The sequence below is a fragment of the Rhinatrema bivittatum genome, chromosome 3, assembly GCF_901001135.1.
Source record: "Rhinatrema bivittatum chromosome 3, aRhiBiv1.1, whole genome shotgun sequence".
Classification (NCBI taxonomy): domain Eukaryota; kingdom Metazoa; phylum Chordata; class Amphibia; order Gymnophiona; family Rhinatrematidae; genus Rhinatrema; species Rhinatrema bivittatum.
The window spans coordinates 345,556,929-345,581,491 of NC_042617.1; the positions used below are offsets into that span (position 1 = coordinate 345,556,929).

Here is a 24,563-nt window from a genome sequence, read left to right on the forward strand (position 1 = left end):
CTGCACAATGGAACTCTCTTCCTCCAGAACTACGGTTGGAACAATGCCCGATCACTTTTAAAAAAAGACTAAAAACTTGGCTATTCGAACAAGCATTCCATTTATATTAATGACGTATCTCCATCATCTCCGTTACCAGTCAACAAGCTAATCTTTCCAAACTATCTACTCAGACTATCCATAATTTAGCAACCCAACTCTATAGTCGATCTTGCCAAGCTTACTCAGTGTACCCGGACCTTAAATTAATTCCAATACGTACCTTGATCCTCAGCCAGACTAGACTTGGCTCAATCATTTTATTCAATTCGTTATTTTTTTCGTTGCCCCCCATTTTATCTTATCCAAGTTCTATGCCCTGTTCTATATAATCGCATTCTTACATGCGTTGTTCTTCCGTTATAATGTAAACCGAGATGATATGTAATGTCTTACATGAATCCCTTAAGACTGGGACTTGTTAATACCCTTCCTGCTATTTGCATCATGTGAAGTTCCATGAACCTCCAGGGGCTTTGCTCCCTTTGGGCTTATGTTTGGGAGGTAACCCTAAGGGCCTTTAGATGTAATACGGGAGAACTGAGAAGGGGAACCTCCAGAGTCAACAGACACTTTATATTACTTGACCGAACTTCAGAACAGGAGAGAACAAGTGCGCAGGTTGGCAGCAGACTACCTGAGGAGGCCCCAAGAAAAATGTGTCTACTATGACCGTATGGCTCATGGATGGCACTTTAAGGAAGAGAACAAGTTTCTGGTTCTACTATCCACCTCTCCCAATAAATTATTGGCCAAATGGAGGAGACCAGTAATGAAACAACTGGGCCCCATGGACTACCGGGTGAGACTGAGACCCAGGTACACACCCAAACATATCATATAAATATGCTCAAGCCATGGCTGGAAAGAGAGACTCCAGTCACCACCAGCCAGGATGAGGAGGTGGATATGGGCCTCCAAATCATGGACATGCACCAAGGGAGTGAGGTTAGAATGGAAAACAGTGGGACTCTCTAGGGAACAATGACACTTGACCCAAAATATAGTCTCCTGAAATAGGGATGCCTTCTCCCCAAATCCAGGACATACACATCTAATTTCCCATGATATTATTACCCTCCCTGGGAAAGTGGTCCAGCAAAGCCCCTGTAGACTACCAGTGGCAAAACAGAAGGAAGTCCAGCAATAGGTAGCAGAAATGCTACATTTGGGAGTGATCGAGGAATCCTCTAGCTCTTGTCTAGTCCTATTGTATTGGTCCCAAAAGCTAACAGAACCGTAAGGTTCTACACTGACTTCTGACACGTCAATGCCATCTTACAATTTGATGCCTATTTCATGCTCCGAATAGAGGAACTGGTAGAATGATTAGGTTGGGCCCAATACATTCCCACCCTTGACCTTACATAAGGCTACTGGCATATCCCTCTGGAACCAGAACCAAAAGAGAAGACTGCCTTTGCCACAACCCAAGGATTATATCAGTGTACATGTATACCATTTGGATTACGTGGAGCTGCTGCTATCTTCCAAAGGATAACTGACATTGTTCTATGCCATTGTTCTATGCGGTGGCTTACCTAAATGATGTCATCATCCACTCAAATTGGGTGACACATCTTCCCAGAGTGGAAGCTATATTAGTCTCTATGAAGGCTGGACTCACGACCAACCCCAAAAAATGTACCTTAGCTGAAAGGGAGGTGCAGTTAGGGCACATGGTGGATCGGGGTCATTAAGACAGTCCAAGATAAAATAGCTAGGATCAAGGATTATCCCCACCCTGTCAATAACAAAATGAACAGACTTTCTAGGGCTTATCAGTTATTACTATTGTTCTAAGCCCCACTTCTCTGACCACGCTAGCACGCTTACAAACCTACTTAAAAAGGATAGGCCAAACAGGGTTCAGTGGGGAACAGAAAAAGAAAAGGCATTCCTAGATTTAAAACAGGCCTTGTGCCAGGATCTGGTGCTATAAAGGATAAGATTTCCAGAGAGAATTGATTCTACAACAGATGCATTGGGATGGGGCTGGGCACAATGTTGTCTCCAGAACATGATAATAAAGAGAATCCAGTTATGTATCTAAGCTGAAAGTTGTTGGACCATGAATGTAATGATGCTACAAAAGAGACAGAGTGCTTAGCGGTTAAGTGGGCCCTTGAAGCTCTCCACTACTATTTGCTAGGATGTCGCTTCTGGTTAGTGACAGACCAAGTCCCATTAAAATGGCTCCAACAAATGAAGAATACCAATAACCGCCTCACCCAATGGTATCTGCATATGATTTCAATGTAGTACAAAGGGCTGGAAAAGAACACCTGATTGCAGATACCCCTTCTAGACAAGAAGTCAAGGTAGCTAAGATACGAAGGACTCCTAAAGTCTTTAAAGGGGGGATATGTAATGAATAGGTTCAGGACAGACAGGAGGTAGCAACTCAGGTGACATTTAACACCCACATTAAACCCCCGGAGTGTACAGCAGGGCATGAGGAAAAGCTAGGAGTTCCAGAAAATGCCTAACCCCTCCTAAGACTACATTTCTCAGGTGGCCTAGCTCACTTAGGGGATCTGGGATCCTAAACTGAAAGCAACCAGCCAGGAGGGGGCTGAGTCTAGGATTCCCAGTAGTAACCTAGGTGACATTAATTGGGGTGGGGCTCAGTTGCAGGAGGCAGGAGGAGGAGAGCACAGGGAATAAGCATAGCTGATGAAGTGGAGCAAGCCACAGAAACAGAGGAAAATATTGAACTTATGGATATTGCAGACTGAATAGGAAGGAAGATGAGCCCTAAGGTCTGAGACCTGAAGCCTAAGCTTTGGAAATATCAAAGCTGTCAGAGAATTTTCGCTTTTTGTGTGCATCTCAGCTGGGTTCAGTGAGAAGTGTGGGGAATCTCTGTTTGGCTCTGTTAAAATACATTTTGGGGGGGGGGGGGGGGGTGGTTAGACCTTGTTAAAAAGAGGTTAATTTGCAGCAGCGTTCTGGACTGCTGTTTCAACAAGTCGGACAAGTGTGAAAAGACTGCCCTGTTCTTCTTTGCTTTGGATCCATCAGGAAGGGGTTAATTAGCAGTAGTGCTCTGGATGTTTGAAAGACTCTGCTGTTTCAATAAGTCAAATAAATGTGCAAAGTCTGTGTCTCTTTTCCTTTTGTTTTGGTTCTTGCTGAAGGAGGGTTAATTTACAGCAGTGCTGTAGACATGTGAATGAGGTGCGTTTGTTGCTTGACTCTGGGAAGAGGTTGTGGAGTTTTTTCCTCCTTCTCTCTCTGAATGCTCCCTCTAGAGTTTTGTTTTTTTTTATCCCCATATACTCTTAGCTGGCCTTGCTCTTACAATTATCAACAGGCCTGGGAAAAGAAAAGGCTGTACCCGCAACAAGGATAGATGGCAATTTTTCTACCCTTCCCTCAAAAAGAGGCTTCAGTGCTTCCTTCTCTGCGGGCCCTGGCTCAGCGCTACTCCATCGGGGACTCTCTCCCAGCGCTTCCCGCTCCTCAGGGCCAGGCCCAGCTCAATGCTACCTGGACTTTCTCTCAGCAGCCCCCGCTCCTTGGGGTCAGACTCAGTGCTACTCTACTTTTGAGTCCCAACCAGAGTGCCCGCTGATGCTTGGAACCTCCATGGCGTTTCTCATTGAGAACCTTGCTACAGTGCCTTCCTCTTCAGGAGCTGGCTCAACGTAGCACTTCACCAGACTGTCTCAGCGCCTCACTCCTCGAGGCACCCATCTGCACCACTACGACAGAAGGCCCTAGGCACCAGCTTGCCGTCCCAGGCAGTACCCCTGCACTGCTACTTTCCAGGCACCTGCTACAGCGGAATCCCCGCTCTCGCCCTTATCCTACGGGCTACGGTTCGTGTCTCCACATCAGCATCTCCTCTCCTTGAGGGCCACTCCCACCTGGTTTGGCTCCATTCCCTTCAGAGCTGCAGTGGTCTTGCACACTCACTAAGTTACGTTCTCCTCATTCCTCCCAGAATGCTCCTATCTCAAACTGTGCTTTATCTCTCTGACACCCTCTGCACTCACTCGCCTACCCTCACTGATACCAGCCACACAGGGGCACTCCTAAGTCCTGCCAGCCCCGGCATTCAAGGGTTCAACCTGCGGGGAGCAAGGGTTGGCACAGGTGAAGTTCCTATGTGCCTCTGTTCCCGGCCAGCCTCACTTCCCGACGGTGAGGACTGTGGGGCTCAACTCCTCAGATATCAACAACCCCACCTCGGGCCAAGGGTCCACAATTCCTAACAGTTTGCCAAGTCCATGGACCCGGCGGAGGCCTTGGCAATTCAGGTCATTCCTGGCCTGGCACAAAAGATCATTGAACAGCAAAAGATCCTGGAGACCTTAGCGGCTGCAGTAGAGAATTTAAGTAATCAATTGGACGCCACAGCAGCCGTGACCACGCTGTCTCCCAGAACCAACACCTCGGCCTCCATGCCAGTTACACGGCCGAAGGTTCCTTTACCGGCACCGCCTCGATTCTCTGGGAACCCCCTGTTGTGCAGGGGATTTCTAAATCAATGTAATATGCATTTCTGCTTGCAACCAGCTTACTTCCCTGATGTCATTACCAAAACCACTTCCACTCTCTGTGGCAACACCACCATTTGGGTCATTGTGGACTGTTTTTCTAAAATGGCCCACTTTGTTGCTCAGCCTGGCCTTCCATCGGCCCCTCAACTTGCTCAGCTATTCATCCGCCATGTGTTCCGGCTCCATGGTCTTCCTAAACACATCATGTCTGACCGTGGAGTTCAGTAACAGCCCGTTTCCGGAGGTCCCTTTGTAAGAAATTCAATGTCTCTCTGGACTTCACATCCATATATCACCCTCAGGTCAATGGACAGGCAAAGAGAACCAATAGAATGCTCAAACAGTTCCTTCGGGCCTATGTCAACCTCCGGCAAAATGATTGGGCAGACCTCCTTCCCTGGGCGGAGTTTGCATTGAATTCTCATCCCTCCATCCACTGGTTCATCACCTTTCCAGGTAGTTTATGGATGACAACCTCTTCTACCACTTTCATTACCATTATCCGACCCTTCTCCTGCGGCTCAGGCTTCCGCCCAAGAATTACACCAACTCTGGAATAGCACTCGACAAATGCTTCAAAGAGCCACCCAAAGGGCCAAAAAGATCTTTGACGCCCATCATCGTGTAGGCCCTCAGTTCAAACCCGGAGACAAGGTGTGATTGAGCACCCGATTTATCTGCCTTAAACTCCCATCTTCACGTTTCGCACCCAGATACATCGGCCCTTTTCCGATGCTCCACCGGGTGGGCTCAGTCACTTACAAGCTCCGGCTTTCACCTTCTCTCAAGATCCACAACATCTTTCATGATCTTTATTACAGCCCTCGGTATTATCCAGATTTTCCAAGAAGTCGCCCGAACCACAACCACTGTCTTCCGAAGCAGATGTAGTGTACCAAGTGCGAGATGTCCTCGATGTGCGAAAATGAGGGGAAAAATGGGAGTACCTTCTCTCTTGGGACAGATGGCTCCAGAAGCGAGCTTGAGAGATCCGCTCATCTCCAAAGAGTTCCTCCAGAGTCTCGCTTCCTTATACAGTTGACACCATCAAGCCATTGGGGGGGTGGGGGGTTTCACCAGAGGAGCCCATGTAACTGGGCTATTCCCATCTCTCAAATGAAGAGAAGACTCAACACTGTCAACTAGGCCTCTCCCTTTATTGTGGAACTTCTGAACACCTATTGGCCCAGTGCCCAGAGAGAAAGGGAACTGTCCTACGCCATGAGGAACCAGTGCAAGTGACCCTCAGCCTGGCTACGCCATATCCCCAGTTCCTGTTGTCTGCCTCCCTGGAACAACCCGCTATATGCTTCATCACCCAGGCCTTGATGGATTCTGGCGCATGGGGAATTTTGTGCAACGGGAGCTTGTTGATTGGTACTGAATTCCCACAATTCCCTTGACACCACCTTTGCCGCTTTCCTCCTTCCATGGAGAACCCCTTCCTGGTTTGGTGACTCATACCACTCTACCGCTCATGCTAAGAGTAGGACCTGCACATACGAAACTCATCGCCTTCCATGTTCTTCCAAGAGCCGTGAATCCAGTCATCCTGGGTCTACCATGGCTGTGGAAACACTAACCAAAATTTGACTGGTCCACGATGGAGCTCACCTATTGGAGACGAGGGTGTATAGGATCTTATTTGAGGTCTGAGGAGCCCCACAGCTCACTGATCATGGCTGCCGCACTTCTGAACCTTCTCACCCCTGGTAGGGAGTCTCGAGAAACTCAACCATCCCATGCTCCCTCCGGGAGAATACTCTTAAGATAGTTTTTGAACAACTGAAAGACCAATTGGCTCAAGACAGATTGGAACACAAAAACCTGGAAAAGGAACACAACCAGGCTATGAAAAGATTTACATCATTAGTTACCAAGAAAGATTAAGTAATACAAACCCTGTAAGCCCTTCTGCAATAGGAGAGGGAAAGGAAATTTTCACTTCTATTTGATCCTGCCTGTCTGGATCCTGTGAAGGGAAAAGTTATCCTCACCCCAATAGTGGGGTCTATTCTCTGTCAAAGGAACCCAGGGGTGACCATGCCTTCACCTGGGGCAAAGGTTCAGTCCCTGGAATTGCATGAACTAGGGGATAAAACCAATCATTTGGTTGTGGAACCTTTCTCTCGAACCAAGGGACCCATAAGGGTCTGAATGACTCTTCATGGCTGGTACCCCAGAGACTCAAGGCCTCAGGAGGGGGGCTTAAGAGGATGATACTGTTACACTCGGCAGTCCACAGGCTAATCTCGAGGACCGCTGCTCTTACCTCTGCCCCAGTCTCATTAAAAGCACCACGTTCTGGTGCGATGAGGCCTCTCTGAAGCGCCATGCTGCTGCTTGTGGCAGGATCTCCCCAGCAACTATCTTGCAGCTGAACATCACAGCTTTCAAGACATGGCCTCCTTAGCACGTGCATGTCTCTGCACTGAAGTTAAAGGGATCGCAGCGGGAGGGGCCCCACAGCCCTTTTTAATGATCTCACAGCATAGGCCAATATTAGGCCACTTCTGCAGTTGCTCCGGGCCTCGGCAATAGGTCAGCTTCTTCGAAGTAGTGCTTTCCCTTTACATGGTCTGGTTCCTGGTTTTGCTTCTGTCTGGTATTCCTGAGTTCTTCCTGGTTCCTGTGGTTCATCTCCTTGAGGTCCTGTTCTCTGCGTAACCTTCGGTCCTTGTCTTTAATCTCTTTGTTCCTGTTTGCGCTCCTCCTCACCCTCCATCATCCTCTCTGCCCTTTATTGCCCTGCAGACAGATTTCTGGTTTTTACCTCAGCCTGGACACGGTCACTGCTCTTGAACTCCACCTGCCACTGACCACTGCTTGGATATCGACTTGATTGAACTCTGTCTGCCTTGACTTTCTGCCTGGATCTTGAGTCTGACTGGATTCCCCCTGCTTCCAACCCTTGCCTGTCTCTGACACTGTTGCTTGCTGCTGGTCTGACCTGTCTCGCTTTTCATTGTTGGCTTGTCACGTCCTCACTTCTTCAGATCTTCACCTCTACAGGAGCCTGCACCTAAGCCTAGCTGGCCCCGGCACCAGAGGGCTCAACCTAAGGGGAATGAGGGCTAGTATTGGTGAAGCTCTGATTGGGCCCCTGTATCAGCCAGCTCCGCCTGCCGACAGTAGGAACCTGCAGGACTCCTTGCTGCAGGTAGCGCTAACTCCATATCAGCTCAAGGGTCCACTTCCGTTAGAGGTACAAAACAAATCTGAATGCATCATGGAAAGTGATCACTTCAATGTGAAATGCCAGGCATTTGTACATTTATGGAAAACCCAGCAAACTAGGAGCCTCTATGTTGTATTGTCTTGTAGCATTTTAATAACTACATAGTGAACACTGCCCCCACCCCCCAACAAACACACTATTTCAGTTCTAAAAATTGCTGTGCACATAGAAACATGATGGCAGAAAACGACTGTATGGCCCATCTAGTCTGCCCATCCACCTAGTTAATTTAGCTTTATAATTCCCATCAATCCCTTGAATTTATCCCATTCTTTCTTAAATTCAGATACTTTTTTATGCCTCATCCACCTCCACCGGGAGGCTGTTCCATACATCTAACACCCTCTCTGTAATGAAATACTTCCTAAGATTATTCTTGAGTCTACACCCTTTCACCCTCATCCCATGACCCCTGGTTCAAGAGCATTCTTTCCATTGAAAGAGACTCGCCTCCTGTGCATGGAAACCTTTGAGATATTTAAATGTGTGGCACCTTTCTGCGTTAGCCATTAGATGTCCCTAATGGCCCATGAACCAGCTTGCAGGAATACCACATTTCAGCTCCATTAATGGTGGCCTGAGTCCTATAAGTAGGAGTTGGGAGAGGTGTGGCATTTGCATTAGAATTTTGTTGAGAGGATCTCTCAGAGTTTGTTCTTTTAGAGTGAGGCCTACTCCCTCACATGGTACATTTTTGGAGGGAAATCCTTTTGAGTAATACTCAGGGTGGTGCTAGCTGTTTTGCTGCCCCCCCCTTCATTCATTCTCTTTCCCGGGCTCACAAAAAAAAAAAAAAAAAGCCCAGCTCCCTCCAGTGAGACAAACTTTAAAAACTTACACTACCACTCTCCTCCCCCCTCAGAACCTATGGCTTGTGCAAGGGTATTAGGTGTCCTAGGTGAACCTTATAGCCTTGCACATTGACCCCCCCCCCCTTTAATACACACAGTTAAAGAGTTATGCATTTATAATATCATTTTACATGAAAAATAACAAAGTACAGTATTCTGAGGTAAAAAATATCACTTACATTATATGTACATTCACTGCTGTGATGCCAACCAGAAATCCGTGCAAAAAAGACACGGAACCCATATGGTATTTGGCCTATTGTGATGTGTGTTGGGTGTGGGATTCCTCCAAAAGCCCAAATACACTAATAGAAGTCCTATTAGGAGTATACCTAATTTTAGTCACACATGCGGAACAAACAGACCCTCACCAAATACAGAACGGAGCAACCATAAAATAGAAATATAAATGTGCAGACAAAAACTGAACTGGAAACTGCAAGAAGCCAGACAGTCTATGCAGTGTAACAATGAAAATGTAGAACCATCACCATTCCTCAAACATCAAACAATAAAATAAAGAAATAAAATAAATACATAATCATAATAGTATAAATTTATTAATATCATTTTAAAAACAGCTAATGAATAAAAGATCAAATAATTAAAACTCATATACAAGTGTTTTTAAATGTCCTAAACACCAATAAAATATTTCAAAACAGCAGACACATCAAACAACACCTGAAAAATAAAACTAAAAAGGATTTTAAAAATTCACACTCTCCATACCTGTAAACTTTTGATTTCCAATCACTCTGAGATTGTTGTCAATTAGTGGAAGTGGGATGCACAAATTTTCTCCTCTCTTAAATATATACATACACACACGCTCAGTCACACATACACTCCCTTTCGGACAAACCCCCAGGCATCTCCAGCTCTTCTTTGGTTGGGATCTGCCTGCAGCCCTGGGCCATCCTCTTCATTTCACCTGCTGTCAGGTTGGGCTCCACCTGCAAGCCCTATTTTTTCTCTCTCAAATACACACATACAACTCAGGTGGCTCTCATTCTCTCTGTTTCTGTCTCTCTCTCACACACACATAACCCAGGAAAGCTCTCTATCTCTCTCACACACCCCAGGCAGGCTCCCATTCTCACACACATTCACACACCCTGCCCATTCCATGAAGGCTCCCATGCAAGTATGGGCCCACAAGCACACCTGCATACCCCACCCATCTCAGGCAGGCTCTCATTCACACCCACCCACCGATCCATCCCAGGCAGTCTCCCAATTCACATAAAAAGAAACACACACACACACACCCATATCAGGCAGGCTCCCATTCACATAAAAAGAAACACATACCTATCTCAGGCAGGCTCCCAGTCATACATACACCCATCCCAGGCAGGCTCCCAATCACACACATGCATCCATCCCAGACAGGTTCCCATTCACACATACATACACACACACACACACACACACACATATATGCAACCCAGGCAGGCTCCCATTCATACCTCTATCCATCCTAGGCAGGGTCTCATCTACACACCCACTCATCTCAGACAGGCTCCCATTCACACAGATATCCATCACAGGCAGCCTCCCATTCACTCACACACACATGCAATCCAGGCAGTCATGGTTCATGGATCATTCCTCCTCCGCTGCTACTGCTACCAACCTGTACCTTCTTCTTTGGGGAGAGCAGCCATTCTGCGGCTCTTCCTGCATGCTGGCCCTGCTATAATTCAACACTCACGGTGCTAGCACATCCTCGTACATCGCAAGATGAGGATTCAGAAAGTGCTAGCACCACGAGTGTTGAATATCGCGGGGCCAGACATAAGGAGGAGCTGCAGGATACCCTTCATCTTTTGCCCTAATCTCCTGCTTCTTCTGCCGCCAGTGCAATGGTGTCTACTGGTGGCCATACAAGCTTCCTGCTTCTTCCACTTCCGTGGAATTGGGTCTACCGGTGGCAGAACATGCCTCTCCCTGATCTCGACGCTACCCATCCCCCCACCCCCCCCAGGTGTGCCACCCTGTGCAATTGCACGGTTTGAACACCCAGTGGTGCTTATTAAGAGACTACCTCAAGACGACAGAGTCTTTAATTAAGAAGATCTTTTATGCAGAGAATTGTTTTCTTGGAGTGCAGCCTGGTTTCTTTTGGAGATGTCCATTCCCCATATCTGAAGGCCAAAACACTGAAGATGTCAGCTTCCTGCTAGGCCACAGAAGGCTGCAGTGACAGCAGCACTGCCAGAAGAGTTTTCAGGACAGTTGAGTAAAATATTTTTCTCTTTTTTTTTTAAGAGGTTTTGTCACCCTCCTCTCACTTGCAGACTGGGCAGAAGTGCCTGATCCCTAGCATCGACAGACCTTCTCCCTGGATGGTCACAAAGAAGTGAATGAAAACATTGGAAGACCCTACACAGAATCTTCATCTCCTGGGACTCAGGGGCAGGCTGGGCAAACACTTCAGATCAAACGAGGACTCAAGTAGGACTATTTTGTGCTCTAAGGGGACATGTTCAGAATAGGACTTTCCAGAGTTTGGGTTTCCTAGACAGTCAGTGAAGATGACTTAGGAACCCATCAAGGAAACTGAGTCAGCTGCACGTACACAGAATGAAAGGACCTTCATCTGTATTTTCATTTATTACACTGTGGTCACTGATTAACTTTTGAATCAATCAGTAAAAGTTTTTATTTGAACAAACAGTCCTGTAACCTGTTTCATTTGTTTCAGAAAATCATTATCACAGCACCATTTCAAGAACATAAGAAATTGCATGCTGGGTCAGACCAAGGGTCCATCAAGCCCAGCATCCTGTTTCCAACAGAGGCCAAACCAGGCCACAAGAACCAGGCAAGTACACAAACACTAAGCAGATCCCATGCTACTGATGCCAGTAATAACAGTGGCTATTTTCTAAGTCAACTTGATTAATAGCAAGTAATGGACTTCTCCAAGAATGTATCTAAACCTTTTTTAAACACAGCTATACTAACTGCACTAACCATATCCTCTGGCAACAAATTCCAGACTTTAATTGTGTGTTGAGTGAAAAATAATTTTCTCCGATTAGTTTTACATGTGCTACATGCTAACTTCATGGAGTGCCCCCTAGTCCTTCTATTATCCAAAATAACTGATTCACATTTACCCCTTCTAGACCTCTCATGATTTTAAACACCTCTATCACATCCCCTCTCAGCTGTCTCTTCTCCAAGCTGAACAGCCCTAACCTCTTTAGTCTTTCCTCGTAGGGGAGCTGTTCCATCCCCTTGATTATTTTGGTCACCCTTCTCTGAACCTTTTCCATCGCAACTATATCTTTTTTGAGATGCCGCGACCAGAATTGTACACAGTATTCAAGGTGCGGTGTCACCATGGAGCGATACAGAGGCATTATGACATTTTCCGTTTTATTCACCATTCCCTTCCTAATAATTCCTAACATTCTGTTTGCTTTATTGACTGCTGCAGCACACTGAGCTGACAATTTCAATGTATTATCCACTATGAAGCCTAGATCTCTTTCCTGGGTGGTAGCTCCTAATATGGAACCTAACATCGTGTAACTACAGCATAGGTTATTTTTCCCTATATGCATCACCTTGTTCTTATCCACATTAAATTTCATCTGCCATTTGGATGCCCAATTTTCCAGTCTAACAAGGTCCTCCTGCAATTTATCACAATCTGTGATTTAACTCCTCTGAATAATTTTCTATCATCTGCAAATTGATTACCTCACTCGTCGTATTTCTTTCCAGATCATTTATAACTTTTAAGCATGGGTCCCAGTACAGATCCCTGAGGCACTCCACTGCCCACCCCCTCCACTGAGAAAATTGTCTATTTAATCCTACTCTCTCTTTTTTGTCTTTTAATCAGTTTGTAATCCACAAAAGGACATCACCACCTATCCCATGACTTTTTACTTTTCTTAGAAGCCTCTCATGAGGAACTTTGTCAAACGCCTTCTGAAAATCCAAATACATTACATCTACCGGTTCACCTTTATCGACATGTTTATTAACTCCTTCAAAAAAGTGAAGCAGATTTGTGAGGCAAGACTTGCCTTGGGTAAAGCCATGCTGACTTTGTTCCATTAAACCATGTTTTTCTATATGTTCTGTGATTTTGATCTTTAGAACACTTTCCACTATTTTTCCTGGCACTGAAATCAGGCTAACTGGTTTGTATTTTCCCGGATTGCCCATGGAACCCTTTTTAAATATTGGGGTTACATTAGCCTTCCTCCAGTCTTCAGTTAAACCGATACACACTGATAAAGGAAGCAAACCACCGATACACACTGATAAAGGAAGCACACCACCCACCTGGCCAAAAAACAACAGCTTTTCCACCCCCATAGAAAGGACTCACCCCTGGGGTTTAACCAACAGGAGGGGATAAGTGGCGAGGAAGACAGCTCCAGCTATATAAATTGATTTTTTTGTGCCCTTGGACTGGAGAAATCCCCTCCAAAGAAAAAAGGTTACAAATGTCTCTATCATATCTCTCCTATCTTGCCTTTCCTCTAGGGTATAAATGTTTAGATCTTTAAGTCTATCCCCATATGCTTTAGAATGAAAACCACTGACAATTTTAGTAGCTGCTCTCTGAACTGACTCCATCCTGCTTATATCCTTTTGATATACTGTACACAGTATTCCAAGTGAAGTCTCACCAGAGACCAATACGAGGACCAACATCACTTCCCTTTTGTTGCTGATATTCCTCATCCTATGCAGCCATAGGGTGAGGAATATCAGCAGATACAATGACCCCCAGATCCCGCTCTTCCTTCATGCTTAGAAGAATTTCACATTCAATACTGTAGCTCTCCCTTGGATTTTTGCATCCTAAATGTATTATGATCCATTTTTTAGCAGTAAATCTTAGCTGTTAGACCCTAGATCATTCCTTGAACTTCACTAGATCCTTCTTCATATTTTCCACACCTTCCTGGCTGTCCACCCTGTAGATTTTGGTATCACTGGCAAAAAGACAAACCTTTCCTGACAATCCTTCTGCTATATTGCTCAGAAAAATGTTAAAAAGAACTGGTCCAAGAACCAAACCCTGAGGCATACTGCTGGTAACATCCCCCTCCACAAAGAAAACTCCATTTACCACTATCCTTTGTTGCCTCCTACAGTTTCTAATCCAGTCAGTCACTCTAGGTCTCATACCAAGGGCGTTCAATTTATTTAAAAGTAGTTTCCTATGTGGAACTGTGTCAAAGGCCTTACTGAAATCAAAGTACACTACATCTAGCGCTCTCCCTTGATCCAACTCTCTGGTCACCCAGTCAAAGAAATTGATCAGGTTCGTCTGACAAGATTTATCTCTGGTAAAACCATACTGCCTCCATTGGATTCCAAAAACTACACTATCCTCTGTTTTAGCAGCAATTCCATTAATTTGCTCACCACAGAAGTCTGACTAACCAATCCATAGTTCCCAGTATCCTCCTTATTTCCACTTTTATGAATATAAACCACATCCACCTGCCGCCAGAACTACTCCCGGCTCTAAAGAAGCATTGAAAAGGTGAGCCAGCAGAGCTGCCAGGACATCTCTAAGTTCCGTTAGTAGCCTCGGATGTATCCCATCCAATCCCATCACTTTATTCACATTATCGTGAATTTTAAAAGCCTGGCATGCGCCAAAACGGGGCGATATGCGCACAAATCAGGCCAGTGCATGTCAAGCAGATTTTAAAAGCTGCCCGAGTATGCACATACTTGCCACTAAGCGCCCAAATGAAAAGTTCTAAAAAAGGGGCAGGGCATGGGCATTCCATGATTTCACATTGAAATCTGCGCATAAATACTCACATGCACAGGTCTGCACCGGGATCCCCTGCCACATAACTTCTGCTATGGATGATGTACAAGTTATAAAATAAAGACAAATAGATCGGTGGGATTTTAAGGGTTGGGGCTAATAGGGGAGAAGGGAGGCTATTAAACTAGGGGGTTTGGAAGTCCTATACCTTACCTGGATGAACTGGGAACGAACTGGTAATGGCATTAGTGCAAGTGTCTTTTAAAATCCCCCTACTTACACTGTAGAAGCAGCATTTGTGCACATAGGCACGTGTCCACTTACAATTGTGCATGCGGTCAGGCTATTTTATAGCATGCGCGCATATACGCATGTGTTAGAAAATGGTCACATCCCTCGGCACGGGCTGATGAACGCACCTGTTTAAAAGTTACCGTCTTTTTTAGTTAGCTCCTCATGAATACACTGTTCCAAAAATTGATTGAGGTTTTCCTCACTTACAATCTTATTTATGTTTATTTTATGTGGCCCTGCTCTAGGCCCTTTTGCTTTTTCCTCTTCAGCCTCTGTAAATCCCCTTCACCTCTGAGTCTCACAATGACACTTTTGCACCTCCTTCTATCACTAACAAATTTTTAAAAAAGTCTTGTTCCCACCCCATTTTACTGTTTTTGCTATTTTTTCTTCCATTTGAATGTTTGAACTTCTGGCTACTTTCCCAGCTTCTCTTACCTTTTCCAGATATTGTTGCCTGTCTTCATCTTTCTGCGATCTCTTGTAGTTTGTGAATGCTAACCTTTTCTCTCTTACCTTTTCAGCTGCTTCTTTAGAAAACAGTAGCAGTCTCTTTTTCCTCTTCCGTTTATTTACAATTCTAATAAAAATATTAGTTGCCCTTATATCTCCTTTTAGTTTTGCCCACTGCTCTTCTACTTCCCCTAGATGTTCCCACCCAGCTAATGATTCCTTGATGTACTCCCCCATTTTGAGAAAATTAGTTTTCCTGAAGTCTAGAACCCTCGCCTTTGAATGAATCATCTCCCGCGCCCTACTACTGAATCAGACATTCCAGTGATCACTGGATTCCAGATGATCATCCACTACAACATCGGACATATTGTCCCCATTGGTAAGCACCATGCCTAGTATTGCCCCCTCCCATCTGGGTTCAGTTACCAGCTGACAGAACAGTTCTCCCTGCAGAAAATCCAAGATCTCCCTGCTTCTAGAATACACTGCAGCTGGGATGTCCCAATCAACATCTGGCAAATTGAAATTCCCTAGCAATAACATCTCCCCTTTCATTGCAATTTTGTGAATATTCTCCATTAAATCTCTATCCATTTCTTCTGTCTGTGATGGAGGTCTATATATTACAATTAAATGTCAAAGAGGAATGGTATCCAATTTATTTTGGAAATTTAAATCGTGGGTATGCCATTATCCAACAAAAATAATTTAAACTTTCCAAAATAAATTTTTATATTCTACAAAGAAGTGACAAACCATAGTGCTTTATAATCCACACCATTAAATCTGGTTTGTCACTTCCTTGTGGATTATTACAATTTATTTTGGACAGTCATTTAATTGTGACTGTGCTGGTCTGGTTTTCCACCTTTCCTTCTTTGTCCTGGTCTATCTGTCTATTACATCAATATAAACAGATGTTCCATTCCTCTTTCCAGATTAATCCACAGAGCTGATTGCTTTCACTTTCTATCTGTTTAAATGATATAGGATAATATAGAAACGTGTGCCTGTTTTAATTGTTTTTCTGCTTACATTGATGGATGTGGTTCTATCCCTTTTAATAGGCACCAGTGCTATGTATGACAGTTTTAACAAAGGTTAAAAGTTCCAACTTTTTACTTACTTATACTTTTATGAGACTCTGCATGACTTTTTTCAGAGCAATTTCTTAGACTTTGGGTATTGGTATCTTACACTAGCTTGTACATTAAGTTATGGTGTTAAATTTACCTGGAGGCATGCAAATTCCACCTCTCACAAAATAGCAAATTCTTTGCTCCTGGAGTTATCCATGGAGTTTGCTTTACTGACTCCTTGCCCATCTCTTCAGCTTTTAAAGAAACACTGACAAACTTTAACAGCTCGAAAACAAGCAGGGAGGAATTAGATGAACATCATATTTCTCCAATGATTAACTACCCTGATTTAAAAATGAATTAAGAAACATAATAGCTTTTTCTGTTCCTAAAAAATAGTGTTGTGCACAATAATACCACTGGAATCAATCTCACTAAGAGCAATTTAGCATAAATTGTACCAATAACCTAGTCAAAGCAATGATTTTGGCATGCATATTTTTTGCCTCCAGCACTTCTACAGAAGGTTGTTGCATGCATCCACCACTCTTTCCATGAAGAAATATTTCCTGACATTACGCCTGAGTCAACCTTCTGTTATCCTCATACCATGACCACTCAGCTTCATATCAGTATTTGGGAGGGAGGCACACAAGGACACTAGGTCCCATGGGAAGTAATGTTGCTTTCCTCTTCCATTTCAGTGCAATTGCTACAGTGTGATATTAAAGGACATTGTGCTGCAATATGTCCTCTTTCAGACCAGACATTAAGCCTGAGGTTTAGTGTAACTAATAATACAGATATCGCCACACTTTTGCAAGATTTCAGCTGTAGATCCTAGCATCCAGGACAAATTCCTACTCATTATACAGGGTAGCCGATGGAAAAGTAGCCTGACTCCAATGCACTGGTATTGGAGGTGGGCTACGTTTCCATGGGCCACCCTGTATAATGGGGCTACAAAAAAAATCTCTCCCTTGAATTAAAAGTAAACTCAAAAAATCAATGTCCCATTTTTGATCTGTCTTTTATCAAAACCTACAGAGTTTTCAATAAAAGTTCTATACAAATGTATAATAATAATTCATTACCATACTTCCATTTTTTTCTCTGGCAGACGAAAACGTGCATAACAATTTTATAACGTTCCTGGCAGCACCATGGCTAGGGATGGCACTGTTTCTTACTATGGTGTATGGCTGGACATCATTATTGGGCTCACAGCTGTACACCATTGTGATAGGCCTGCCACAACACCACAAGGAATGGTGAATCTCACCACTGTATATTTCTGCACCCAGTCCCGGGACACACACTCCCCTCCCCCAAGCTGATATGTGGTGGGGGGGGGGGGGAGAAACAGGAACTCCACTACGCAGGAATACAAAGCACAGGTAGATGGCCAAAGAAAGTGGTCATTCTTTCCAGCATCCAGAAATTTTGCATCTGAGTTCTCACAGTGCTGCAGCTCTGGCTACCTTCCTCCTCGAGAGACCAGGCTACAATAATACAATAATACATTTTTATTATTTCTGAACATATGATAGGATTTTACAAACATCTGTTGGTTAGATAACATGAAATATTATTTTGAGGAAAAACAAAAGACAACCATGATAGGCAAGTTCATCCGAAGTCACCCGGCCCTGTTGGAAAGAAAACCTGCTGGACAGAAAGAAATGAAAAGTGTCGTACCACATCTTTCCAATACATTGCAACCTAAAGTATTTTATAAAACTGCAAGAAAATGCCAAGTGTAATGAGACCATGACAACCACCAACCTGCATTTTGTGCTTTTCAGAAAGTTCATCCCCGATGGATTCATGGCAGTCCTTCTGGTTGCAGCAAGTCACTATAACGCTACATCTCTGGATAGTCAACAGCTGAAGTTGCGACGAGTGTCACAGAGAATTATAACCTGGTGCTATTCTACCAGCTTTGGCCCCCAATCCCCTCCCCCCTGGTGCTTGATTAAGTGTGGCTGCTCTGGGCTTTCAACCCCATATCTCCTCCCTTTATAATTGATAAATCCCTTAAAAAATAGATCACAGGGTCCAGGATATATGTTTTCTGTAGCTGATGTCATCAAACAGTTTTGCTTCTCATCAAAAGACAATAACATTTCCCAATCCAAGCACATAAGGAAATGAGCTACAGAAGCAGCACATCCTGAATTCTATATTCCATTTTCTCCCTGCCGCAACCACTATTTATTTATTGTTATCAGTAAGTTAAGTAGGACCCAAGTGGGAAGTCACAGAGCAAGCTCACACCAGCAAGTCAAAGGATCCACCTTTACTCAGCAAATTTTATTTTAAGACAAGAAGTAAGCAATAATAAAAAGAAATTAGACCAATGGCATTTACACATGTGTGCACTGACTATAACTAACAGATATAGGGACCTTTTACTAAAGAGGCTGAAACACTGTTTTATCCGTATAAATGTTTTTTTCATTATTGCCCTCTCTAGACACAGGTAAAAGTACCCTTCAGTACCCATGAACTTTAGGAAGCATTCCCAAGCTGGGATTTGATCAGGGAAGCGCTTACACAGATAGTTTTGAATAATCCAAATTACCCACATACGACGGCCTTAATAAAATACTCATGCAAAAAAAGGCGCAATTTTGTAAAAGCATTTTCCACAGGGCAAGGATCAGAGCAAAACCTGTATTTCAAAATGAATCTTCAGACTAATGCTGCAGTCCATGGCTTATTGAATGGGTACTCTGCAGTCTACCGAACTACACTTTATAAAGGTATCCATGTATCACACATCATTACAACCTCTCAAATAAAAACAACTTAAAATGTGTATACATATATATTGTAATATTCTTGGAAATAGCACACTGCATATTTACAACCCTATAAGGACACATTTCAATGAAGCATATGCCAGAGTTGTCACATTCAGGTCAATAGACAGCAGCGCAACGTCCAGACAATTTAGGTGGCTACAGTTAACAGGCTAAATTGTAATGACTAAACAGTGGAACATTGCTAGTTAGGGACTCCACTGAATATAGCTGGGTAAAATCCTAGCTTAGCTGGCTAAGTTTAGGACTACTTTCTGGCACAAAAAGAAGTAGCTGGATAAATTATCCAGCTCAGTCTAAATACCAGAATTAGTTGGCAAAATTATCCCTCTAACCCAGGGGTGGGCAGTTCCGGTCCTCGAGGGCCACAAACCAGTCTGGTTTTCAGGATATCCCTAATGAATATGCATGAGAGAGATTTGCATGCACTCTACCTCAGTTGTATGCAAATCTATGCCATGCATATTCATTAGGGATATCCTGAAAACCAGACTGGTTTGTGGCCCTCGAGGACCGGAACTGCCCACCCCTGCTCTAACCTATCTCCATCCCAGAATGCCCCTGGAATTCCTACTATGTAGCCGGCTAACTTGTATCTTGCTAAAAACAGCTAGCCAGAATTATCAGAGCAAATCACCCGGTGGGAAATTTGAAACCTACAGTGTATCCAGCTAAGTCTTTAATTTAGCTGGACAGACCATCTAATACTGACCCCATTGTTATCGTGAAAATATTTTTTTTCAAATACCTTAAATTTTGTGAAATGTTTTCTACCTGATATCCAAAGTAGGCCATCTGCTATACATCCAGCATGGCAGGAGAGGGATGTGTCAAATGACTGAACAAAGGTCCATTTGTTCTTCTTGGGGCAATACTGCTCCACTGTAGGTAGGACCTGCCGCAGTTCATTCCGGCCCCCAACTGCATAGAGATATTCATCCACAGCTCCTAGAACAAAGTGCTCCCGGCAGTTTTTCATGGAAGCAATCTCTACCCAAGCGTTACTGCGTGGGTCATATCGACAGGCGGTCCTTACCGCACAGATGCGGCCTGTGGCATGCTCAGCTTCACCGCCAACTACAAATAAAAAATCGCCCATGACAGCTGCACAGTGATGACTCCTCCCCACGGGCATGGGGGCCAGATCACTCCAATTTGCCATTCCTGCTATGTGCACATTTTCCTGATCCACAGGATTGAAGTAGCGGAGTTCCCGTACTTTGCAGATCTCCCGTTTCTTGCCACCAATAATGTACAGAGTGTTGGACTGGAAGCGGGGTTTTGTCCTTATGGTCTGCCACACTGGCTGTGCATAGATGCTCTGGTGATATGCTAAGGCCTCATTAATCAGCGCTGTGGCCGTTTCGCTAGCTTGGATTAGGGGATTAGACAAGGCAACTGTATTAAGTGCATCCACATCCATGAGGCCAAAGCGGACATACTGGAGAAGTTCATCGATGTATTGGTAGCGGCAGTTGTGTTCCAACCATCTCACCGCCAGCTGAGGGAAGGAAGCATAAATATTTAGAATGCATAGGCATGTTTCAACAATATTGTATTTTTGTGCAGTGATACAATTCACTGAGCACAAAGAATTTTAAAATGATGGGGCAGAGGTGATGTGTTTGTAGAGGAGTGAGGAAACTGTGAAGACAAACAGTAGCATTCACAGCTATAAGAGGATTGTATCTGGCAATCAGTGAGGAAACCAATGTCCCTATTAAACTCTTTTGGCCCTGTATACTAATACATATTAGTATTAATGTGGGCATTAGCTAACACCAATGTAGTATGCGCATTAACACTCACTATTTGCACACGTTAGTAATACCTCCAGTTCTCCGACAGTAATGCTAACATGAATGCATATCAGGAAAAAAATGTTAATGGTCTCTTTAGGTACTAACTGTGGTCTATTATTCCGTATTTATATCTATAAAACTATTAATGTGGCCACTTAAGGCAAGAAAGCTAACAATACCTCAGTGGCAGCTAGGATGCAGTTGATCATTGCTCTGGGGTGTGGGGAGAGTTTCTTATTAAGATCTGGTTGCTGAGGTGGGAGAGGGGAGATTGCTGGCTTTGGAATGGGGGGTTTCTTTTAATGTCTAGGATGCCAGGGTGGGAAGGGGGGTGTTCATTAGCTCTGGGCTGAGGGTAAGAATTTATTTTTAAGATTGGGCTGCTAGGGTGGAACTTAATCATGTAGATCATCTGTAGCCCATATGTGGTTTACTATTACCCAGCTTAGGGCCTAATTCATCTAAGTCTTTTCCCATAGATACAGAATGGGAGAAAAGCTTTAGTGAATCAAGCCCTTAGTTAAGATAAATTTTGGTGATGACCTAGTTGGCTAACTGTAGTTGAAAATTCACCTAAAAGCTGGCTACAATATAGCCATCTGACTCACCGCTGAGTGACATAGTGAAAATTTACCCCCAAATAGTTCGTGCAACCTGTAATTTACTTGTATATTCAGGCAAGATCATTCTTAGCTCATTCTGCACTAACCTGATAAAGGAATTAGTGTTCTTGAAAGCTAGTCAAAAATGTACTGTTAGCCCAGTATAAAGGTACCACTTATAACTTGTTTATTGACTAGTGGTGTGCAGCCAAGGCTTTCGAGGGATTCAGTGAATCCCCAGCCCATAGGCGTCACTACAGTGTGGTAAGTGCCACCCCAAATTTATACATCAGATCGGCAGGGATAAACCAAAACCCCATTTGATCTGATCAATAGCATCATTTTTAGCTATACCTCCCCCCCGCCCCCCAAATGGACAGCAGGAGTCGCGTTTATCCAAAAGTCATCTCCTGCTACCGCGGGGCCAATCTCGCAGCTCTTACTGTGAGACCAGCCCCACAGAAGCAGGAGATGACAATTCAGTAAACGTGATTCCGGCTGCCCACACCACTTCTCAGCAGGCCACCACAGAGCCTTTCCTGTGATGGCTGAAGAGAGAGATAGGACGCCATGGCCACCAGTGGACCTTATCCCACTGGCAGCCAAAGAGAGGAGTAAGACGCAGTGGCCACCAGCAGATCCCATCCCTCTGTCAGCTAAAGAGAGAGAATGCACGCAGTGGCTGCCAGCGGACCCCATCCCACTGGCAGCTGAAGAGAGAAGAACGACGCAGTAGTCAACAGTAGACCTCATCCCGCTGACAGCCAAAGAGAGAAGGAGGAATAATGGCCGCCAATGGACCCTATCCTGCTGGCCCCTGAAGAAGAGGCCTAGGTCCTATGTGTGTGAGTGTGTTATGTGGTGTGGCTGGGAGACTGCTTCTGTGAGTGTGTGGAGGGGTGACATCCTGTGTGGGTGGATGCCAGTGGGTGGATGGGTGAATGTGGCTGGGTGAATGTGTGTGTGTGTGTGAATGACTACCTGGGTGAGTGCGTGACAGCCTGGGTGTGTGTTTTTGGGTGGATGAGATCTGTGTATGTGTGGGTGAGAGGCTGTGTGGTTGTGTGTGTGTAGGGGTGGGTGGGTGACTGCTTCTGTGGGTGACTACTTTTGAATGGGTGGGTGAGAGGCTGTGTTTGTGTGTATGGATGACTACCTGGATGGGTGGGTGAGAGCCTGGGTGCATGTTTGTCAGTGAGAGTCTGTGTGTGTATATGTGTGGGAGGTTGAGAGCCTGTGTGTAGGGGGGAGGGGTGAGTGGGCAACAGCCTGTGTGTAGAGGGGGTGAGAACATGCGTGTGTGTGTGTGTGAGGGTGGATGTGTGTGTGTGTGTGTGTGTGTGTGTGTGAGGGTGGATGTGTTAGTGTGTGTGTGTGTGTGTGTGTGTGAGTGTGAATGTGAGTGTGTGTGTGTGAATGTGAGTGTGTGTGTAAAAGTCTGTACAGCTCTCCATCTCCCAATCCACAACAAGAGAGAGAGAGACTAGCCATAATGGCCTCACACTAGATAGGTATTTATATCTCTATGGGAGGCCCACCTAGTAACTCGAGGTAAGGTTTAGGTATTAGTGTAGGGGGTTAGGGGCCAATTTGACATTCAAAGTGAGATGTAAGAACAGAACAGTGCTCTCTTGTGAAGATTTGATGACCTTCGGAGTGAGGAAACTCACTCAAAGATGAGATTTGTGCAATGTTCTCTCAACCTAGCTTGATGGACTCTCTAACTGGGTAACAGGGCAGATGGGCAGCTCATGTGGGAGGGGAAAGGGGACTGAGGGAGCGAGACTGAATCCCCTGCTATAAAAGTCACTGCACGCCACTGTTATTGACCTATATTTTCTACATATCAAAGTGGACATTATTTTCTATAGAATCTAGAAGTATCTTTGTAACTCACCTCACTGTTTTTGTATGGGCACGTCTGAAATTTCATTTACTGCCTTGAAATAGTATATAGAAATATAGATTTGTTGCATAAATGCAGACAAAAAAATCTAACTAAACAGCATTTGATTTAAAAAAAGAAAAATTATTTTGAAAAATACACTCAGAGGCAAAATATTCAAAAGCCATTTAGACAGATAGTTTAACGTTATCCATCCAAAAGGCAAGTTTTGGAATATTCAGCTTCTTATCCCCTGAAAATTTAGTTGGATAAAAAGGAAGCATCCTGGGGGCATAAATGGGAGGAGCTACTTATTTGGCTACTTAGGTGGCAACATTGAGAGGAGGCTGGAAACTACAGGCCTGTTAGCCTTAGCCCAGTGGTGAGAAAATTAATGGAGAGCCTGCTTAAGGAAAGAATAGTGAGCTATCTGCAATCCAGTGGGTTACAGGATCCGAGATAACATGGTTTTACCATCGGAAGTTCCTGTCAAACAAATCTAATTGATGTTTTTAATTGGGTGGACTACAGAATTGGATCAAGGAAGAGTGCTTAATGTGGTTTACTTGGATTTCAGCAAGGCTTTTGATATAGTAACACATAGGAGGCTCGTAAGTAAAATGAGAAGCCTGGGAGTAGGTCCCAAGGTGGTGGAATGGATTATAAATTGGCTGACAGATGCCAGTGAGTAGTGGTAAATGGAACCTACTCTGAAGAAAGAAGAGTGATAAGTGGAGCTCCTCAACCATCAGTTCTAGGACTGGTTCTGTTTGTGAGTGGGATTAGAAGGTAAAATTTGACTTTTTTGGATAACACTAAGATCTGCAACAGAGTGGACACACTTGAAGGAGTAGAGAGAATGAGAAGTGACTTTGGAGAACTCAAGAAATGGACAAAGATTTGGCAGTTGGGATTCAAACCCAAAACTACAGAGTCATGCATTTGGGGCATGGTAATTTGGGTGGTGAAAGACTGATGCGCATGCACTAGGAAAGAGACCTTGGAATGACAACAAAGCAATATGATAAGGTGATGGCTAAGGCCAGAGTGATGCTGAGCTGCATAGAAAGAGGCATAACCAGCAGGAAAAAGGAGGTGATAATGCTTCTGTATAGATCTTTGGTGAGGCCTCACCTGGAGCACTAAGTTCAGTTCTGCAGACCTCATCTCAAAAATGATAAGGACTGAATGGAAGCTGTACAGAGAAAGGTGACCAAAAT

The 24,563-nt window shown here is 44.3% G+C and overlaps 1 protein-coding gene across 2 annotated transcripts in view; it reads right to left on the reverse strand.

Moving 5' to 3' along the window:
• Positions 1–24,563, reverse strand: part of KLHL32 (kelch like family member 32) — a 502,881-nt gene that overhangs the window by 115,384 nt on the left and 362,934 nt on the right. For both annotated transcript variants that reach the window (XM_029595391.1, XM_029595390.1), the window contains one exon: positions 19,829–20,555. In XM_029595391.1, coding sequence (XP_029451251.1) covers positions 19,829–20,555 — 727 coding nt within the window. The remainder of the gene's footprint in view (positions 1–19,828; positions 20,556–24,563) is intronic.